General features: G+C 39.0%; 2 protein-coding genes across 2 annotated transcripts; one reads left to right on the plus strand and one right to left on the minus strand.

Annotated features, from left to right (window-relative positions):
* The first annotated feature begins 63 nt into the window (after positions 1 to 63).
* Positions 64 to 2,829, plus strand: LOC148058840 (glutathione S-transferase Mu 3-like). Its single transcript, XM_087782026.1, has 8 exons — positions 64 to 223; positions 1,168 to 1,243; positions 1,308 to 1,372; positions 1,432 to 1,513; positions 1,573 to 1,670; positions 1,736 to 1,831; positions 1,987 to 2,097; positions 2,174 to 2,829. Exons 1-8 carry the CDS (start codon positions 188 to 190, stop codon positions 2,264 to 2,266), a joined length of 657 nt encoding a protein of 218 aa, XP_087638152.1. The 5' UTR covers positions 64 to 187; the 3' UTR covers positions 2,267 to 2,829.
* Positions 2,830 to 10,971: 8,142 nt separating this feature from the next.
* LOC148058841 (tripartite motif-containing protein 16-like) lies at positions 10,972 to 12,752 on the minus strand. The gene has a single exon (XM_087781698.1). The coding sequence runs from the start codon at positions 12,631 to 12,633 to the stop codon at positions 11,548 to 11,550; it is 1,086 nt and encodes a 361-aa protein (XP_087637824.1). The 5' UTR covers positions 12,634 to 12,752; the 3' UTR covers positions 10,972 to 11,547.
* Between the last annotated feature and the right edge of the window lie 4,511 nt (positions 12,753 to 17,263).

Raw genomic sequence — 17,263 nt, forward strand, 5'->3', positions numbered from 1 at the left:
ACCTCCTGTGACGTCAAACAATGAGGTTTAGTTCCCGCCCGCCTGACTCCGCCCACCTCCGCCGTCACACGCGCGTGATAAAACCACCTCTCCCTCTCCTCGCTGTAACTCCAGCTCACACACCTGACACCTGTGCAGCTCCTGCTCACCTGTGCCGCTCTGAAGCTCTGAAGAACCGCCATCCATCATGTCTATCACCCTGGCTTACTGGGACATCCGCGGGGTGAGCAGCTTGTTTTCTGAACGTTTGTCTCTCGTTTCTGTTCATCGATGTTTCCGAGGAGCGTCTGTGAAGCAGAACAACAGACGCGTCGGTGTTTGTCACGCACGTGTTGAATTAAAGTGGTTTTCATGAGTTTTAATGAGTCGATGCTAAAGCTAAAGCTAAGAGGGTCACGTGACCACTGACGGGGTCAAAGCACGTTGTTCTCGCAGAAGTTAAATGATATGAAATATTGTCTTTTCAGGGACATTTATGCAGTGATTTTTATTGGAATAAAACTTACTTATCGTCCACTAATTCATTTTTACACACTTTCTGCACTTTGTAAATAATTAAAAGTTAAATTAATTTGTTTTTAATGTGTCGAGTTGAGACTTCCGGTTAAACTCTTAACGAACAATAACCGAAACAAATAATTCTGAAGAGGTTCAGCTTTTACATTAAAACAAATCCGAGCTTAAATCTGTTTCAAAAAAAGTCTTTAAATAATGAGAAAGAAAAAACACTCAGCAGTAAATATTCATTAATGTTATTTATATTAAACGTTCTGTCTTCATGCTTGGGCTATTTATTTATTTAAATCTTGTTTTTGTTTTATTAAAGATGAAAAATATATGTAAGTAATTTGTATTTGTATAGCGCTTTTCCAGACCAGGGTCACAAAGCGCTTAAACAATCAAAACAATATTCAATAAAGTATATACTTTAAAGATCAAGATAAAACTGAGAACAACACAGGAGTCTCAGAGAATCAAGGAAAAGCCTGAACGAAAAAAAGATGTTTCTTGAAAGAGTCAGTAGATCCATCAAGCGCAAAGAGAGAGGAAATATATATATATATATATATATATATATATATATATATATATATGTATGTGTAAATATATATTTTTCGTGGTCTGGAAGAAAAATAAAAACACGTAACAAGTATTTCTTCTCTCCAGCTGGTTCAGCCCGCCCGCCTGCTGCTGGAGTTCACAGGAACCAAGTACGAGGACAAGAAGTTCAGCTGTGGAGAAGGTCAGACCTGAAGTTGTCCTTCCTTGAAGAGTTGAATCCTCGTCTCATGTCTTTAACTTTCCAGCCCCGAACTTCGACAAGAGCTGCTGGCTGGACGAGAAGAACAAGCTTGGACTGGACTTCCCCAACGTGAGTGGACCTTCAGATGAGTCTCAGAACATGTTCTCCAACCTTCTCCCTCCGAGCAGCTGCCGTACCTGATCGACGGAGACACCAAGGTCACCCAGAGCAACGCCATCATGAGACACATCGCTCGCAAACACAACATGTGTGAGTGTCTTCAGTCGTCCGTCGACTCTGGTTCGGTCCTGACGTCTCCTTCTGAGCAGGTGGTGAGACTGAGGAGGAGAAGGTGCGCGTGGACATGATGGAGAACCAGGCCATGGACTTCAGGAACGGCTTTGTGAGGATCTGCTACTCGGACTTTGTGAGTCTCGGTTGTATTTGACCTTTGACCCGGAGTGCTGTGACATCATCTCTTCTCCACCACAGGACCGTCTGAAGCCCGGCTACATGGAGAACCTGCAGGGAGTCCTCACACTTTTCTCCAAGTTCCTGGGCGACAGGAAGTGGTTCGCTGGAGATAAAGTGAGTAGAGAGAGAGAGTCGGGAACATCATTTAAATATTTCACTCTTGAACCCAAGACCTTTGACCCTCCCTGCTGACGGGATCATCTGAGAGCTGTCACTCATGGAAACTAGATGTTTTAACGAAGCTCCTCACAAACATCTGTGTCCCTCAGATCACCTTCGTGGACTTCATCATGTACGAGCTGCTGGACCAACACAGGATGTTGGACCCGGCGTGTCTGGGCGACTTCAAGAACCTCCGAGACCTTCTGGACCGCTTCGAGGTGAGTTCGTCGTAAAGAAGATCCATCAAACATCATGGATCTGACACGTTCAAGACGTTCTGATCCTCTGTGTCAGGCTCTGGAGAAGATCTCGGCCTACATGAAGTCCGACAGGTTCATGAAAACCCCCGTCAACAACAAGATGGCCAAGTGGGGAAACAAGAAATAGTGTCGATTAATTTTGTTACTTCGACTCATTCTCTAGTGATTTCGTAGTTGAATCTGTGATGAAAGTTTCCTTAAAACAAAATAGTCGTAAATGATTTTCTAGCTTCTGTTGTCGAAGCAACACTTGAAAAATAAATCATGGGTGAGAACCACGGCCTCAGAGTTTTTAATTGGCACTTGGATAAAAAGATAATTTCCAACATTTTTTAATATAACGACACAATTACCTGATAATGCGGCGAAATATTTACATTGTTTACTTAAATAAATAACTTTAGTTTAGCCTCGTTCTTTAACAATATAAGGTTCGTTCCGGGTTGTATGTTTACGGGGGACTGTTGTTAGTGTGACACACGCTTCAACAACATGCTCATGACCCTGGCTAACTGGGACATCCGCGGGTGAGAACCTTTACTTTCTACAACAGCTGAACCATGTTGTGACTTAAACTCGTATTAGTGACGAAACTAGCGTTTATTAAAAGTCGTGATTCTATTTTGTTGAACTTTTATATTCATTAACTTTTGTCCCGAAGTTTGTTTGTAAATAAAACAATAAAACTGAGTCTTTCTCGTTCATGTGTTGAATTAAACTGTCAGGGAAACTGTAGTCGTTGCTAAAGCTAATGCTAAGAAGGAATATTCTATAAGTAAGTAATTTGTATTTATATAGCGCTTTTTAGTAAGTAATTTTTATTTCTAGTTCACAAAGAACTTTAACAATCAAACAATTTATTATTATATACACAGTTAAAATGTATTCTTTAAAAGATGAACATAAGACAAACACCGGAGTCTCAGAAAATCAGGTAAAATCTTTTTTGAGTGTCTTCAGTCGTCCATCGACTCTGGTTTGGTCCTAATGTCTCCTTCCTGAACAGGAGAAGGTGAGCGAGGACATGATGGAGAAGCAGGTCATGGACTTCAGGAACTTCTTGGTGAGGATCCGCTGCTCTGACTGTTATATTTGACCTTTGATCTGTGACCTCCTCTGTTCTCCACCACAGGAGCGTCTGAAGCTACACTGAGAACCTGACGAGTCTTCATGCTTTCTTCAACTTCCTGGACGATGAGAACCAAGTGTCCCTCACTGGACCTCCATCGAACCACTTCCTGTGGCGATGACAGATAAGGTGGGAGGAGACAATTGTTATGACATGTTTTGAGCTGCAAAATAAAAGTATAGTATACAAGATTATTTTTTTAAACATATCTTTACTTACTTTAGAAAATCAACATTTTTAAACCCTTTCACAACACTTTATGTAACACTTGCTAAATAAATAACTTAAGTTTACTTGATTTAAGTATCACATTTTAAGCCACTGATTTTTTTAAACTATTATGAATATTCATATTTATGCAAATGCTAATTTAAAAACAACAGGTTAATAGTGAAGAACATAAACAACTGTCGACATCAGTGAAAACCAACAGAACTAAATACAACAAACACTGTTAAAGAATAAATAAAGGGATGTAAAGTATGACGATTATTGTGACATAAATCATCTCAAGTATCAACGTCTTTGAAATGATGGTTAAATGATTGAACTTGTTTAAGTGAATATATTTATGAATAGTTAGTTTGAACTGTGATGATTAATATGATCAAAGGTAAGAAACATGTTAAAGTTGATAATATCTTGTGATGATGAAAATACTTTGAATCATGTACTTGTTACAATAACAAACACTGAAGTATTTTCCTCCATCATTCTCAACCTTCAATGTTCTTTGAAACCATTTATTCCATCGTTGATCATGTGACATCGAAGTTTCAAGGTCGACTAACTTTTCTTCTTTTAGCTGAACTTCCTCAAGATCTGCTGACGACGAAGATATTGAGTCGAGATCAGATGAACTTCTCTGTTGCTGATCCACACTTGAAGGTCATGAGATCCACACATGAAGGTCATGAGATCCACACCTGAAGATCATGGCTCGCTAACACCACCTGTGAGTGTCTTCAGTCGTACATCAACTCTGGTTTGGTCCTAATGTCTCCTTCCTGGACAGGTGAAGGTGAGCGAGGACATGATGGAGAAGCAGGTCATGGACTTCAGGAACATCTTGGTGAGGATCTGCTGCTGTGACTGTTATATTTGGCCTGTGACCTCCTCTGTTCTGCACCACAGGAGCGTCTGAAGCTACATGGAGAACCTGAGGAGTCTTCGCGCTGTTCTTCAACTTCCTGGGTGACAGGAAGTGGTTCCATGAAGGTCAAGTGAAGTACACTTGATCTTCATCAAACCACTTCCTGTTTGGGGAGGAGGGGCCATAGTGGGGTCCGCAGAGGGGGGAGGAGAGACCAATTTTTGATGTCATAGTTTGAGATTTTTCCATATGCAAAATAAAAGTATAACCCCTCCTTTTGCTCTCTTGATGTTTCGGGGGAGGACACGGCCCTACTACCCCGGATTCGCGCCCGGTCTGGTTTGCTCCAGCTCCCAGAGTGAAGGGTGGGATTCGAACCCTGAGCTTGTGAGGCTCAGAGAACCGCCAGTCGGTTGATCTCACCACTACACTAGATCACCTTCACAGCAAATATTTTCGTTTTGTTTTATTTGACCTTCACTCTTGTAAATCTGAATTAAAATCTTGGAGCTGAAGGAAGTGCTGGGTCTTGAACCCAAGACCTGTGGATGTCCATGCAGAGAGTGCAACCACTACACTATATCAGCTTCACACTCAAATGTTTTCGTTTTGTTTTATTTGACCTTTATTCTTGTAAATCTGAGTTAAAATCTCATGACAAAAGAAACTTCTGGGTGTTGAACCCAATACCTCTGGATATCTATGCAGAGAGTTCAACCACTACACTAGATCAGCTTCACACAATCGATTTTTCGTTTTGTTTTATTTTACTTTTATAAATCTCAGTTAAAATCTCATGACAAAAGGACCTGCTGGGTGTTGAACCCAAGACCTGTAGATGTCAATGCCAAGAATCCTACCACTACACTAGAACAACTTCACACCAAAAATTTTCGTTTTGTTTTATTTGACCTTCACTTTTGTGAATTTGAGTTAAGATGTTAGCAGAAAGCTGGGTCTTGAACCCAACACCTCTGGGTCTGCTTGTTGATACATGATTATCTGAGTGAGCTATTACTCTCTTGGGTTATAATTTCACCAAACCTTCTCCAACTGAGACTCTTGTTTTTTACTTGCCTTAGTTTGGATATAAGTGATAAAATAATAAATTGGAAGGTTGGATAAAGAACCAGGAACCTTCAGAAATGCAGTGAACTTGGAGCTGGATGGAAACATTTGTCCAACTGAGATACAAGAAGACGAAGAAAGACAAATAATGAATGTATAAACTTGTTGAGGTTGTGTCGCCCCCTGCAGGGACACGAGAGAACAGTCACTCAGGTCCTAGTTGTGTTTTTGAAGGTAAAGGAGAGCAGTGGACTTGAACCCAGGTCATAAGAGCTCAGGAATCTTAAAAAAGTACTAGAACTTGAACCACTGGACCACGAAGGTTGAGCTAAAATCTTTCAAACAGAAGTTTTCATTCTTTGGATCAACCAACGATCAAGTGAAAGGGAAGTTAAAGGTGCAGCGTCTTACTTTAAGTCTTGAGATTTTTGACCAAGAGTGAAGGTCAAATAAAACAAAACCAAAACATTTGCTGTGAAGGTGATCTGATGTATTGGTGTGATCAATCAACCCTTGTTCCAAACGGTAATGGTTCAAATCCCGATTTCAAAAAGAAATGTAAAAAACTAATGTTTTTGAGTGTAGTAACATATATATGGAGGCCCTTCCTTAGTCACGTGAAATAAAACAAAAACAAAAAACAAAGCGTGAAGGTGATCTACTCTAGTGGTTGGACTCTCTCCATGAACAACCAGAGGCCATGGGTTCAAGACCCAACTGCTACCTTAGTTTTGAGATTTTGACTGAGAGTGAAGGTCAAATAGAGCAAAACCAAAAAATAAAGAGTGAAGGTGATCTAGTCTAGTGGTCGGACTCTCTGCATTGACATCTAGAGGTCTTGGGTTCAATACCCAACTATGTATTTAGTCTTGAGATTTTGGCTTAGAGTAAAGGTCAAATTAAACAAAACGAAAAAAAATCAGTGTGAAGGTGATCTAGTGTAGTGGTCGGACTCCCTACATAGACAACCAAAGGTCTTGGGTTCAAGGCCTGGTTGTATTTTTAGTCTTCCGATTTTGACTGAGAGTGAAGGTTAAATAAAACAAAACCAAAATATTTGCTGTGAAGGTGATCTAGTCTAGTGGTCGGATTCTCTGCAAGAACAACCAGGGGTCATGGGTTCAAGCCCCAGCTGCTACCTTAGTTTTGAGATTTTGACTGCGGGTGAAGGTCAAATAGAACAAAACCAAAATATTTGCTGTGAAGGTGATCTAGTGTAGTGCTCAGGCTCCCTGCATAGACAACCAAAGGTCTTAGGTTCAAGGCCTACCTGTAATTCTAATATTGAGATTTTGACCAAGAGTGAAGGTTAAATAAAACAAAACCAAAATATTTGCTGTGAAGGTGATCTAGTCTAGTGGTCAGACTCCCTGCATAGACAACCAAAGGTCTTGGGTTCAAGGCCTGGTTGTATTTTTAGTCTTCAGATTTTGACTGAGAGTGAAGGTTAAATAAAACAAAACCAAAATATTTGCTGTGAAGGTGATCTAGTGTAGTGGTGAGATCAACCGACTGGCGGTTCTCTGAGCCTCACAAGCTCAGGGTTCGAATCCCACCCTTCACTCTGGGAGCTGGAGCAAACCAGACCGGGCGCGAATCCGGGGTAGTAGGACCGTGTCCTCCCCCGAAACATCAAGAGAGCAAAAGGAGGGGTTATACTTTTATTTTGCATATGGAAAATCTCAAACTATGACATCAAAAATTGGTCTCTCCTCCCCCCTCTGCGGACCCCACTATGGCCCCTCCTCCCCAACAGGAAGTGGTTGGATGAAGATCAAGTGAGGAACACTTGATCTTCATCCAACCACTTCCTGTCGCCCAGGAAGTTGAAGAAAAGCATGAAGACTCCTCAGGTTCTCGGTGCAGCAGCTTCAGATGCTCCTTTGGTGGAGAACAGAGGACGTCACAGGTCAAAGGTCAAATACAACAGTCACAGAAGCTCATCCTCACCCAGATGTTCCTGAAGTCCATCACCTGCTTCTCCATCATGTCCTCGCACACCTTCTCCTCTTCAGTCTCACCACCTGTTCAGAGAAGAGACATTAGGACCAAACCAGAGTTCATGGACGACTGAAGACACTCACACAGGTGGTGTTAGCAAGCGATGGATCTCATGACGACCTTGAAGGTTCAATCTCCGTCTCATATGTTCCACAATCATCTCAAGAGCTGGACTTCCTGTCTTCGTACCCAGTACCAGTGAACTCCAGCAGGGGGCGGACGAGCTGAGCCAGCTGGAGACTAAAGAGAAGAACAATCAATGAAACTACAGTTTACACAACAACAACAACAACAACAACAGAATCTAATAAGTGAAGTCTCAATACATTCAGATGTTTCTAAGACACTAAACACAACTTTAATATGTCTGTTACCATGTTATCCTAGTTTTGTCCTCAAAAAACAAGATATTTACTTAAACGAGGGAAACAAAAAATATGGACCAAAAACATTTTGTGTTCAACTTAAACCAAAGTCTGTTGCTGTGTCTCAAATCGCATACTAGCGTAATAAAACCTGTGCAGTTTAAACACCTTTTTATTTCTCTCCCGGAGCCCCAGGGCTCCACCTCCAGAGCTGCTGCTGATCCAGGATCTTCACCAAGTCATCAGATCCCGAGTTCTCTCCAGCACCTCCATGGACTCTTCTACACTCTCCTCTTTTTTTTCTCTCACTATAATTTCCCTCACTCCTCTCCTTATCCATCTGTCTACCCCCCCATCCTTCCTCCCAGCCGGTCAAAGCGGCAGGCCGTCAACAATGAGTCTGGTTCCGCTCAAGGTTTCTGCCTTCTAAAAGGAAGTTTTTCCTCGCCATAGTTCACCGTACAGCTCACTGTACAGTGTTTTGCTTCTTGCTCTTTGTTGAATTGCTGGATCTATTTTTCCTTAATCAACTGTAGTCTTATTTCAACTGTATAGTGTCTTGAGATAACTTTTTTTATGATGATAATAATAATAATAATAATAATCTCTATTTATATAGATAAGACACTTTAAATAAAATTTAATTGAAATTGAATTAAAAGTTAGTATTTTTAGTGTGTTAGTGCGTCTCAATTCTTAGTATGCGTCCGCCATCTTGATGACGTTTTAAACGGAAGTTACGTCATATATAAATGCATATATATTCATATACTTAAAGGTGCATTTTCAGCAGCATTAGAAGGATGACACTTCTTCGGTGCTGATACCAGCTTAAATATCTCGCGAATATCGATCCTGAGGGATCAATAAAGTTTTACCTTTTACCTTACCTTAATATTTCGATTCTCATATTTTTTCTTTTTTTTCCCCCCCAAACTTGCAAAACGTGCTGCCAGCAGGTGTCGCTAGTGTTCCTACAGCTGGTTGAAACATCATTAAATAAAAGTAGAAGAAGAAGCCGTCATGTGATTTCCGGTTAGTGTGTAGCAGCAGAGTTTGATTTGAGACATACTATCTGTGGAGAATTTGCGTACTAGTTAGTAAGTACACTAAACTGATGCATACTAACTTCTAGCATACTAAGATTAGTATGCGATTTGAGACACAGCCCATGTGTTTCTAGAGTTTATTGTTCGCTTTTCATTTAAATTATGCTCCGAGGCCTTTAGTAACAACAGCGCCCTCAAACGGCATTGACACGTAACAACAAGGAAGTATTTCAATAGTTTCAACATCTTTTCATTGATTTAAAAAAAATGCTCATATTTGTTACATCAAATTATTTTGTATTACAATAATAATCATTCGACCGATGTATTAGTAATTTCGAAAGTATAATATAAAAATATTTATAAGACAATAAATATTCACTTTACATTGAAATTAATTAATTGAAACAAAATAAAAACAAAATAAAAAACAGGGAAGATTTAGACGACACCTGTCATCACTAGAATCTGCTTTAATTCAATAAACAGTGAGTTTAATGACACAAGTTTAGTTTAGGTCGCAACAATGTTAAACACTTTAACTTATGTTACATGTTACAAGTCATGTTTAATGGATCAAATGATCCAAATTACAGGATCGCTACAAAACTTATTCAGTTTATTGGATTTGTTTACATCAGTTTTATTGTTGTAATATATGATCATTTGATTCACGTTTATTTGCAAAACCTACTTTATGTGTAGCAGAGAAGACGATTAGTTGCTCTAAACATCTTCATAACGTTGTTGTTCATAAAAGGCTGATCAGTCCCTTATTATCATACTATCGACACCAAGATACAAATACTGAACTTCTTATAAAACTTATCTTTATCCTCAGCAAATATCAAGTCTACATTTAAAACATTTATTTCTTCTTAATCTTTTTTGTTCATGTGGCTCCTTGTTCAGGCCTTTTATAAATAAACATTTCATTCTCTATAAACCAATATTCATCTTGTTTCAATCTTTAAAAAATAAATGTGAGAAATGAACATATTTTCAAGTACACAGTGATTTTTCTTTCTCATCCTTTAAAAAGCTTTTTGACACATTTAAGACCAGATTAAAAAACATTTAAATGCAATAAATAAAGTGAACAAACGTAAAAGTAAAACCCTTGAAACATATTTCTAACTTTAAACCTTAAATAATGAATAAACTTCTCCCTTACAATATTTGACCTTCTGCACATGCGTGGATAATGTGCTTCTGACCTTTGACCTCATTAGCGTCAGGTGTTCGTCTTAGCATTAGCATTAGCATTAGCAACGACTACAGTTTCACTGAAAGTGACTTTAATTCAACACATGCATGAACGAGAAAGACTCAGTTCTATTGTTTGATTTACAAACAAACTTCAGGACAAAAGTTAATGAATATAAAAGTTCAACAACTTTTAATAAACGCTAGTTTCGTCATTAATATGAGTTTAAGTCACAACATGGTTCTCAGCTGCTGTAGTTGTGTAGAAAGTCAACGTTCTCACCCGCAGATGTCCCAGTAAGCCAGGGTCATGAGCATGCTGGAAGTTTTCATCTTCAATGTTGTTCAAGCTGGAGCATCAGCTAGTTTGGTCACGTGACTGTGGCGGCGCAGGTGGACATCCGGGTGGGATTTCTTCTTCTTAGAGCGCCCTCTGGTGGATCTAAGAAAACATAACTCGTCCATTGAGAATCCGCTGAAACTTCAACGTTAATCTTTCAAATAATAAAGACAAGGATGGGAGTTGAACTTGCAACTTCTCACAGGGTTGACTGGAGTCTATGCTTTAGGAAAACTTAAACTAAAACGAGGAAGAGACTGAAGTTCTTCCATGTTTGTCACTTTCTCCTTGATTCTCACACGCACACATGCGCGCGCACGTTCATTGTGAATCCTCTGAAACTTCCTCGTTTAATTGATCTTTTAAATAATGTATTGAAACACTTTGAAGGATTTAAAGGGAACAAAAATTTTCATTTTTCTGAAATGATTAGTTTAAAAAAAACCATTGTATTCAACTTAAATCAATGTTTGTGTTTCTATGAACAACTTTCTTGTTCGCTTCTCATTTAAATGCGGCTCCGAGACCTGTAGTAACCACAGCGCCCTCAAACGACAGTGATGCGTAACAACAAGGAAATATTTCATTATTTTCATTCGTGTTTATTCATAAACTGATAAAAACAAACACCAGAAATCATTTTTCATGCTAAACATTTTGAATTAAACAGTAACAAAATATGTCAATTGAAAAGAAAACAGAGCCCGAACGTCTGAAACATAAAGTAATTGATACTCAAAACGAAAATAAAATAGAAATAAAAAGAGTTTGACGAACATCATTTACAATAAAACATATTTGTTACATGTTGATGTCTTTCTGCAAAGGTTTTTGTGTAAGTAAGTTATTATTTGTCATCAACAAGATTGAACGTGATCAGTTCAAAGGTCAAAGTTATCTCCTCAGGATTGACAGGTTTGACTCGTCAGAGAAGGAGAAACACCAGATCCATCATGAACGTGTTCAGTGGAGAAGATTTAAAGAAGACTCGTCATCGTGAGTGAGAATCAAATCCCAGAGAATCTGATCAAGTCGAGTCACATGACGTCACTGTGTCTTCACTGCAGCACAAACAACAAACGTTCTCAGAGACTTTCATCCAAACATTGAAGCTTCATGTGATGATGTCACTCCTGGAGACACGATCTTACTGTCGTCTACTTCAGCTTCACAAACTCACACGAGGACCAAACCCTGACTCCAGCATGAAGAGGCTCAGTGAACCTGGTCTGGACTGTGTGGAGGAGAGTCATGGTCTCAGAGACGCTGTAGAAGGACAGAAGACCTGCAGAGTGATCCAGGTAGACCCCCACTGTGGAGGGTCTGACTCTGGAGATGGAAGTCTTGATGCTGTTGTGTAGAAATGAACAACCTGAGTTGTAACAACATAAACTCCAGGATTTGTCATTATATCCAAATCCACTTTCATTTCCAGATCTGCTGATGTTCTTGTATGAAACTGCTACATCACTATCTTCTCTTATCTTCACCTCCCAGTAACAACGTCCAGTCAGAGACTCTTGACTCAAGACCTGAGGATACATATTGAATCTGTCTGGATGATCAGGACGAGGCTGATGTTTCCACATGTTTGTCACTTTCTTGTTTCCTTCAGACAACATCAACCATGACTGTGCAGTGTTTGGATCCAGAGTGAAGTCCTGTGAGTGTGTGAGGAACTGCTCTCTCTCTGGATGGATCATCAGTGAGATGTTGGTCCACGTGTCTCTCAGAAGGTCTACTGTCACTTCCTCAAAGCGGCGGTGAGTTTGCTCAAGGGTCATGGAGGAGGTCGTGTCTTCACTGACCTCTGAGAGTGAGAGCTGCATCTTAGCATCTTTCTTCTTCAGCTCAGAAATCTCCTGCTCCTGAAGTCCTCGGACTCGAGCAGCTTCAGTCTCCAGCAGAGATCTGACCTGCTGTTCCACATCAGAGTATGTTCTCTGGAGGATCTGGATCATCTGGCGGAGGGTTTCCTGACTGCTCTTCACTACTTGATCAGCAGTGATTCTGATGTATTTCTTCTCCTGCTGGAGCAGCTCCACTTCATTTTTTCTCTTCCGGATCTTCTGCTGGATCCTTCCTCGACTCTGATCCACGTCTTTCTCTCTCTCCCTCCTCTCTGCTGCAGCCGAGACGATGTCATGATCTTTGTGTTGGTCCACAGCACAGACAGGACAGATGAGCTTCTGATCAGAACGACAGAACATCTTCTTCTCCTCCTTGTGTTCAGAGCAGATCATCTCCTGGAGCTGCTTGGACGGCTGGACCAGCTTGTGTCTCCTGAAGGCCGGAGATTCTAGAGGAGGCTGAAGATGTTCCTGACAGTAGGAGACCAGACACACCAGACAGGAGTTGAGGAGTGGAGTTAAAGTATAATGATGTTCTATTCTATGTTAATCTTTGTATCCTTTGATCCATGTTCTTTATCTTTAGACTTAGATTGCATCATCTTGTTCTTTCTCTTTATTTCTCATTGTTCTTGTTGTCTTTATTTGTCATGAATAATTGTTTTATTGGAATTGGAAAATCACTAATTCCCGAAGGAGACCTCCTGAGGGATCAATAAAGTTCTAAATAACCTAAATACTTAAGTTGGTCCTGGAAGTTGGAGTGGAACAGATGTTGGACTCGTTCTCCGTCTTTACGGAGTGTCAAGCGAGGGTTTTTAATACAAATGCAGGAGTGATGACACACGCGTGTCTTTGATTTAACAAAGTATAAAGTTCAACTCACTTTCATAACAAAATTAAACAGTATAATATAAAGTACTGTTAAGAAAGATTAAACCTGCATGAACAGAAAAAGTTACAAAGCAATTCTACAAGTTTCACACACAGAGAAAAACAAATGGTTGCTTCGATACAACGTTCATTTATATACAGAAATATAACCAAAACATGGCTCACCTAGGAGTGACAAGCAGGTTTTTTAATACAAATGCAGGAGTGATGCACACATGTGTCTCTGAGCAGCTGAAGCATCTGAACAACACGCGTCTCATCGTTTTCTTTTGTTCATGTGCTTTAGACACTCAGGTCTGTTATGAATGAAAACATAATACTGTATCAACTAATATGTTACTATTTAGTGTGCAGAGGTTTTTATTTCTCATCATTTAAAAACTGTTGGACACATTTAAGGCTGTTTTTTTTATGTGAAATAGAATAGAATAGAATAGAAACTCTTTATTCATCCAGAGGGGGAAACACACTTTTACAACAGTGCAGTTTAAAAAAATAAAGTGCAAGGAAAAAAGAATAATAAAAGAGATAATACAAAATAAAATTAAAACGATCTTAAAAATATACAAATTATTTACAAAATTAGAAATTTAACACTATTAACAAAATAAAATAGAATAGAATAAAATAAAATAAAATAAAAAAAATAGAATAAAACACACAAGAAGAAAAACACACTATGGATTAGCATCAGGATATTTAAAGTAGAGTTAAATATCCTGACACCAGTTGGGATGAAGGACCTTCTATACGCTCCTACACTGGGGGGCCTGAGCCACTGAAGGAGCTGCTCCTCCACGGTCAGGTGCAGTGGGTGGAGAGCGTTGTCCCTGATGGAGGATAGTCTGGAGAGTGTCCTCCTCTCTCCCACCTCCTCCACCTCCTCCTCTCTCCCACCTCCTCCTCTCTCCCACCTCCTCCACCTCCTCCTCTCTCCCACCTCCTCCACCTCCTCCTCTCTCCCACCTCCTCCTCTCTCCCACCTCCTCCACCTCCTCCTCTCTCCCACCTCCTCCACCTCCTCCTCTCTCCCACCTCCTCCACGAGTCCAGCGAGCGACAGGACAGAGCCTCGTGACCAGCCTGTTCAGTCTCTTCCTGTCCCGGTCCTGCTGCTGCTCCCCAGCAGACCACAGCGTAGTGGAGAGCAGATCTACCACAGAGTCATAGAAGGTCCTTAAAAGTGGTCTGCACACTCCGAAGGACCTCAGTCTCCCCAGGAGGTGGAGGCGACTTCGGCCCTTCTTATACACGGCGTTGATGTAAGTTAAGGTAAGGTAAGGTAAAACTGTATTGATCCCTCAGGAGGTCTCCTTCGGGAAATTGTTCCTGGACGAAATTGTATGGACCAGTTCAGTTTATTGTTGAGGTGAACACCCAGGTAAAACTATCAACGAAGTAAACAAAAGTAAAATAAAAAATGTTCTAACTTTAAACCTTAAATAGATGACATTGAATTACTGTCAAACCTTCTCATGATAAATATATTATTTTGACACTTATACTTCCTGTTCCTTCATTATGTCTTCAAAATGTTATAAACTCTTCAAATAAAATTTGAATAGATAAGTTTGCTTTAACAAGTTTCCCTTGAAAGAGTGGAGTTAAAGTATAATGATGTTCTGTTCTATGTTAGTCTTTGATCCATGTTCTTTATCTTTAGACCTAGATTGCATCATCTTGTTCTTTCTCTTTGTTCTTGTTGTCTTCTTATTTTTTATGAATAATTGTTGTATTGGAAAAAAACGTATTCCCGAAGGAGACCTCCAGAGGGATCAATAAAGTTCTACCTGACCTAAATACTTAAGTTGGTCCTGGAAGTTGGAGTGGAACAGATGTTGGACTCGTTCACTCAAACACATTTTAAAGATGAATGTTTACATTTTTTACCGTCTCCTCATCAACATGTTATAATTGAGATGATCAACAACTATTATTGATTCCAACAGTGATAATGAAGAACATTTGTCTTAAATCTACAAATGTTTATTATACTTGAAACTCAACATTGTCTGAATGTATCATAGTTGTTGATGTTCTATTTACACATTTATAAGACAACTGTTGGTTTACTATGAGGAAGAAATGTTTCCACTTTTTGAATGTAAAATGATCAATTGATGGTATTGGAAAGTATCAAAACATAACTTTAGATACTTAAGTAATGTTGGCTCGATATTGACAGTTTATATTTGTTCATTTTAAACATGAATCACTCTGGTGTAAATGTTTATATTTTATTTATCTCATAAAGGTAACTTACAAATAGTCATCACGTGATGTTGTATTAAACAAGCGTGTTTTAAGGAAGTGACGTCATGTTTCTTTGACTCTAGAAGAATCTATATCGAGCCAACTTTACAAATAACATTGATGCGCAACAACAAGTATTTTATTATTTCCATTCGTGGTTTTTCATTATCCTTTTAGTAACTTACTTTACGTAAGCAACGTAATAAAAGAGGTTTAAAGGGAACAAACTAAGTAACTTGCATAAATAAAGTGAAGAAATTAAAAAAAAACATACAATACCATCATTTTACATTCAAAGAGTGGAAACATTTCTTCCTCATAGTAAACCAACCACTATTCAAACAATAATTCGCAGCTTTCAAGTAAAATAAACATTTGTAGATTTATTGACACTTTTATAAGACAAATGTTCTTTACTATCACGGTTGATCATCTCTATTATTTGCACAATGATAACAGTGTTGAGAGCAGACGGTAAAAATGTAAACATTCATCTTTCAAACGTGACAATGTGGTTACAGGTTATTAAAGATTGAATCAAGAGATGATTATTTAGAACTAACTTTGAAATTCACACGTATTTCTTTGTGAGGATAAGATGGTTTTTAAATGTGAAATGTGTTATTATCAGAGTATTTTCGTAATATACTCAAGATGTTCAAAAAGCATTTAAATGCTTGAACTTTTTAATTTATTATAAAGATACGAGTCAAATAAATCATCTTCTCTGCAATAAACGACTTAACTTTATTTATGCAAGTAAGTTACTTGGTTTGTTCCCTTTAAACATCTCAAATCCCCGGCGTAGGATGAGAATTGAAGCATTACGCGCACATCCAGAGGTCTTGGGTTCAATACCCAACTATGTATTTAGTCTTGAGATTTTGGCTTAGAGTAAAGGTCAAAAAGTAAACAAAACGAAAAAAATCAGTGTGAAGGTGATCTAGTGTAGTGGTCAAGCACTATGCATTGACATCCAGAGGTCTTGGGTTCAATACCCAACTATGTCTTAAGTCTTCAGATTTGGGCTGAAAGTGAAGGTCAAATAAAACAAAACGAAAAAAAATCACTGTGAATGTAATCTAGTGTAGTGGTCAGACTCTATGCATTGACATCCAGAGGTCTTGCGTTCAATGCCCAACTATGTCTTAACTCTTGAGATTTTGAATTAGAGTGAAAGTCAAATAAAACAAAACCAAAATAACTGCTTTGAAGGTGATCTAGTGTAGTTGGCGCACTCTCTGCATAGACAACCAAAGGTATTGGGTTCAAGGCCTGGTTGTTTTTTTAGTCTTGAGATTTTGACTGAGAGTGAAGGTCAAATAAAACAAAATGAAAACAAATCATTGTGATCTAGTGTAGTGGTGAGACTCTCTGCATTCACATCCAGAGGTCTTGGGTTCTATGCCAACTATGTTTTAGTCGAGATTTTGGCTTAGAGTGAAGGTCAAATAAAACAAAACCAAAAAATAACTGTGTCAAGGTGATCTAGTGTAGTGGTCAGACTCTATGCATTGACATCCAGAGGTCTTGGGTTCAATGCCCAACTATATCTTAAGTCTTGAGATTTTGAATTAGAGTGAAGGTCAAATAAAACAAAACCAAAATAACTGCTTTGAAGGTGATCTAGTGTAGTGGTGAGACTCTCTGCATTGACATCTAGAGGTCTTGGGTTCAATACCCAACTATGTATTTAGTCTTGAGATTTTGGCTTAGAGTAAAGGTCAAATTAAACAAAACGAAAAAAATCAGTGTGAAGGTGATCTAATGTAGTGGTCGGACTCCCTGCATAGACAACCAAAGGTCTTGGATTCAAGGCCTGGTTGTATTTTTAGTCTTCAGATTTTGACTGAGAGTGAAGGTTTAATAAAACAAAA

The sequence above is a fragment of the Callionymus lyra genome, chromosome 19, assembly GCF_982586985.1.
Source record: "Callionymus lyra chromosome 19, fCalLyr1.hap1.1, whole genome shotgun sequence".
NCBI classification, from domain to species: Eukaryota; Metazoa; Chordata; class Actinopteri; order Syngnathiformes; family Callionymidae; genus Callionymus; species Callionymus lyra.

Excerpts from the sequence above, each read along its gene's own strand:
- LOC148058841 (XM_087781698.1), bottom strand. The coding sequence starts at position 12,633 with ATGATCTGCTCTGAACACAAGGAGGAGAAGAAGATGTTCTGTCGTTCT.
- LOC148058840 (XM_087782026.1), top strand. The coding sequence starts at position 188 with ATGTCTATCACCCTGGCTTACTGGGACATCCGCGGG. Across the intron at positions 1,514-1,572 it reads CGCTCGCAAACACAACATGT|GTGGTGAGACTGAGGAGGAG; the intron begins GTGAGTGTCTTC and ends CCTTCTGAGCAG. Across the intron at positions 2,098-2,173 it reads ACCTTCTGGACCGCTTCGAG|GCTCTGGAGAAGATCTCGGC; the intron begins GTGAGTTCGTCG and ends CCTCTGTGTCAG.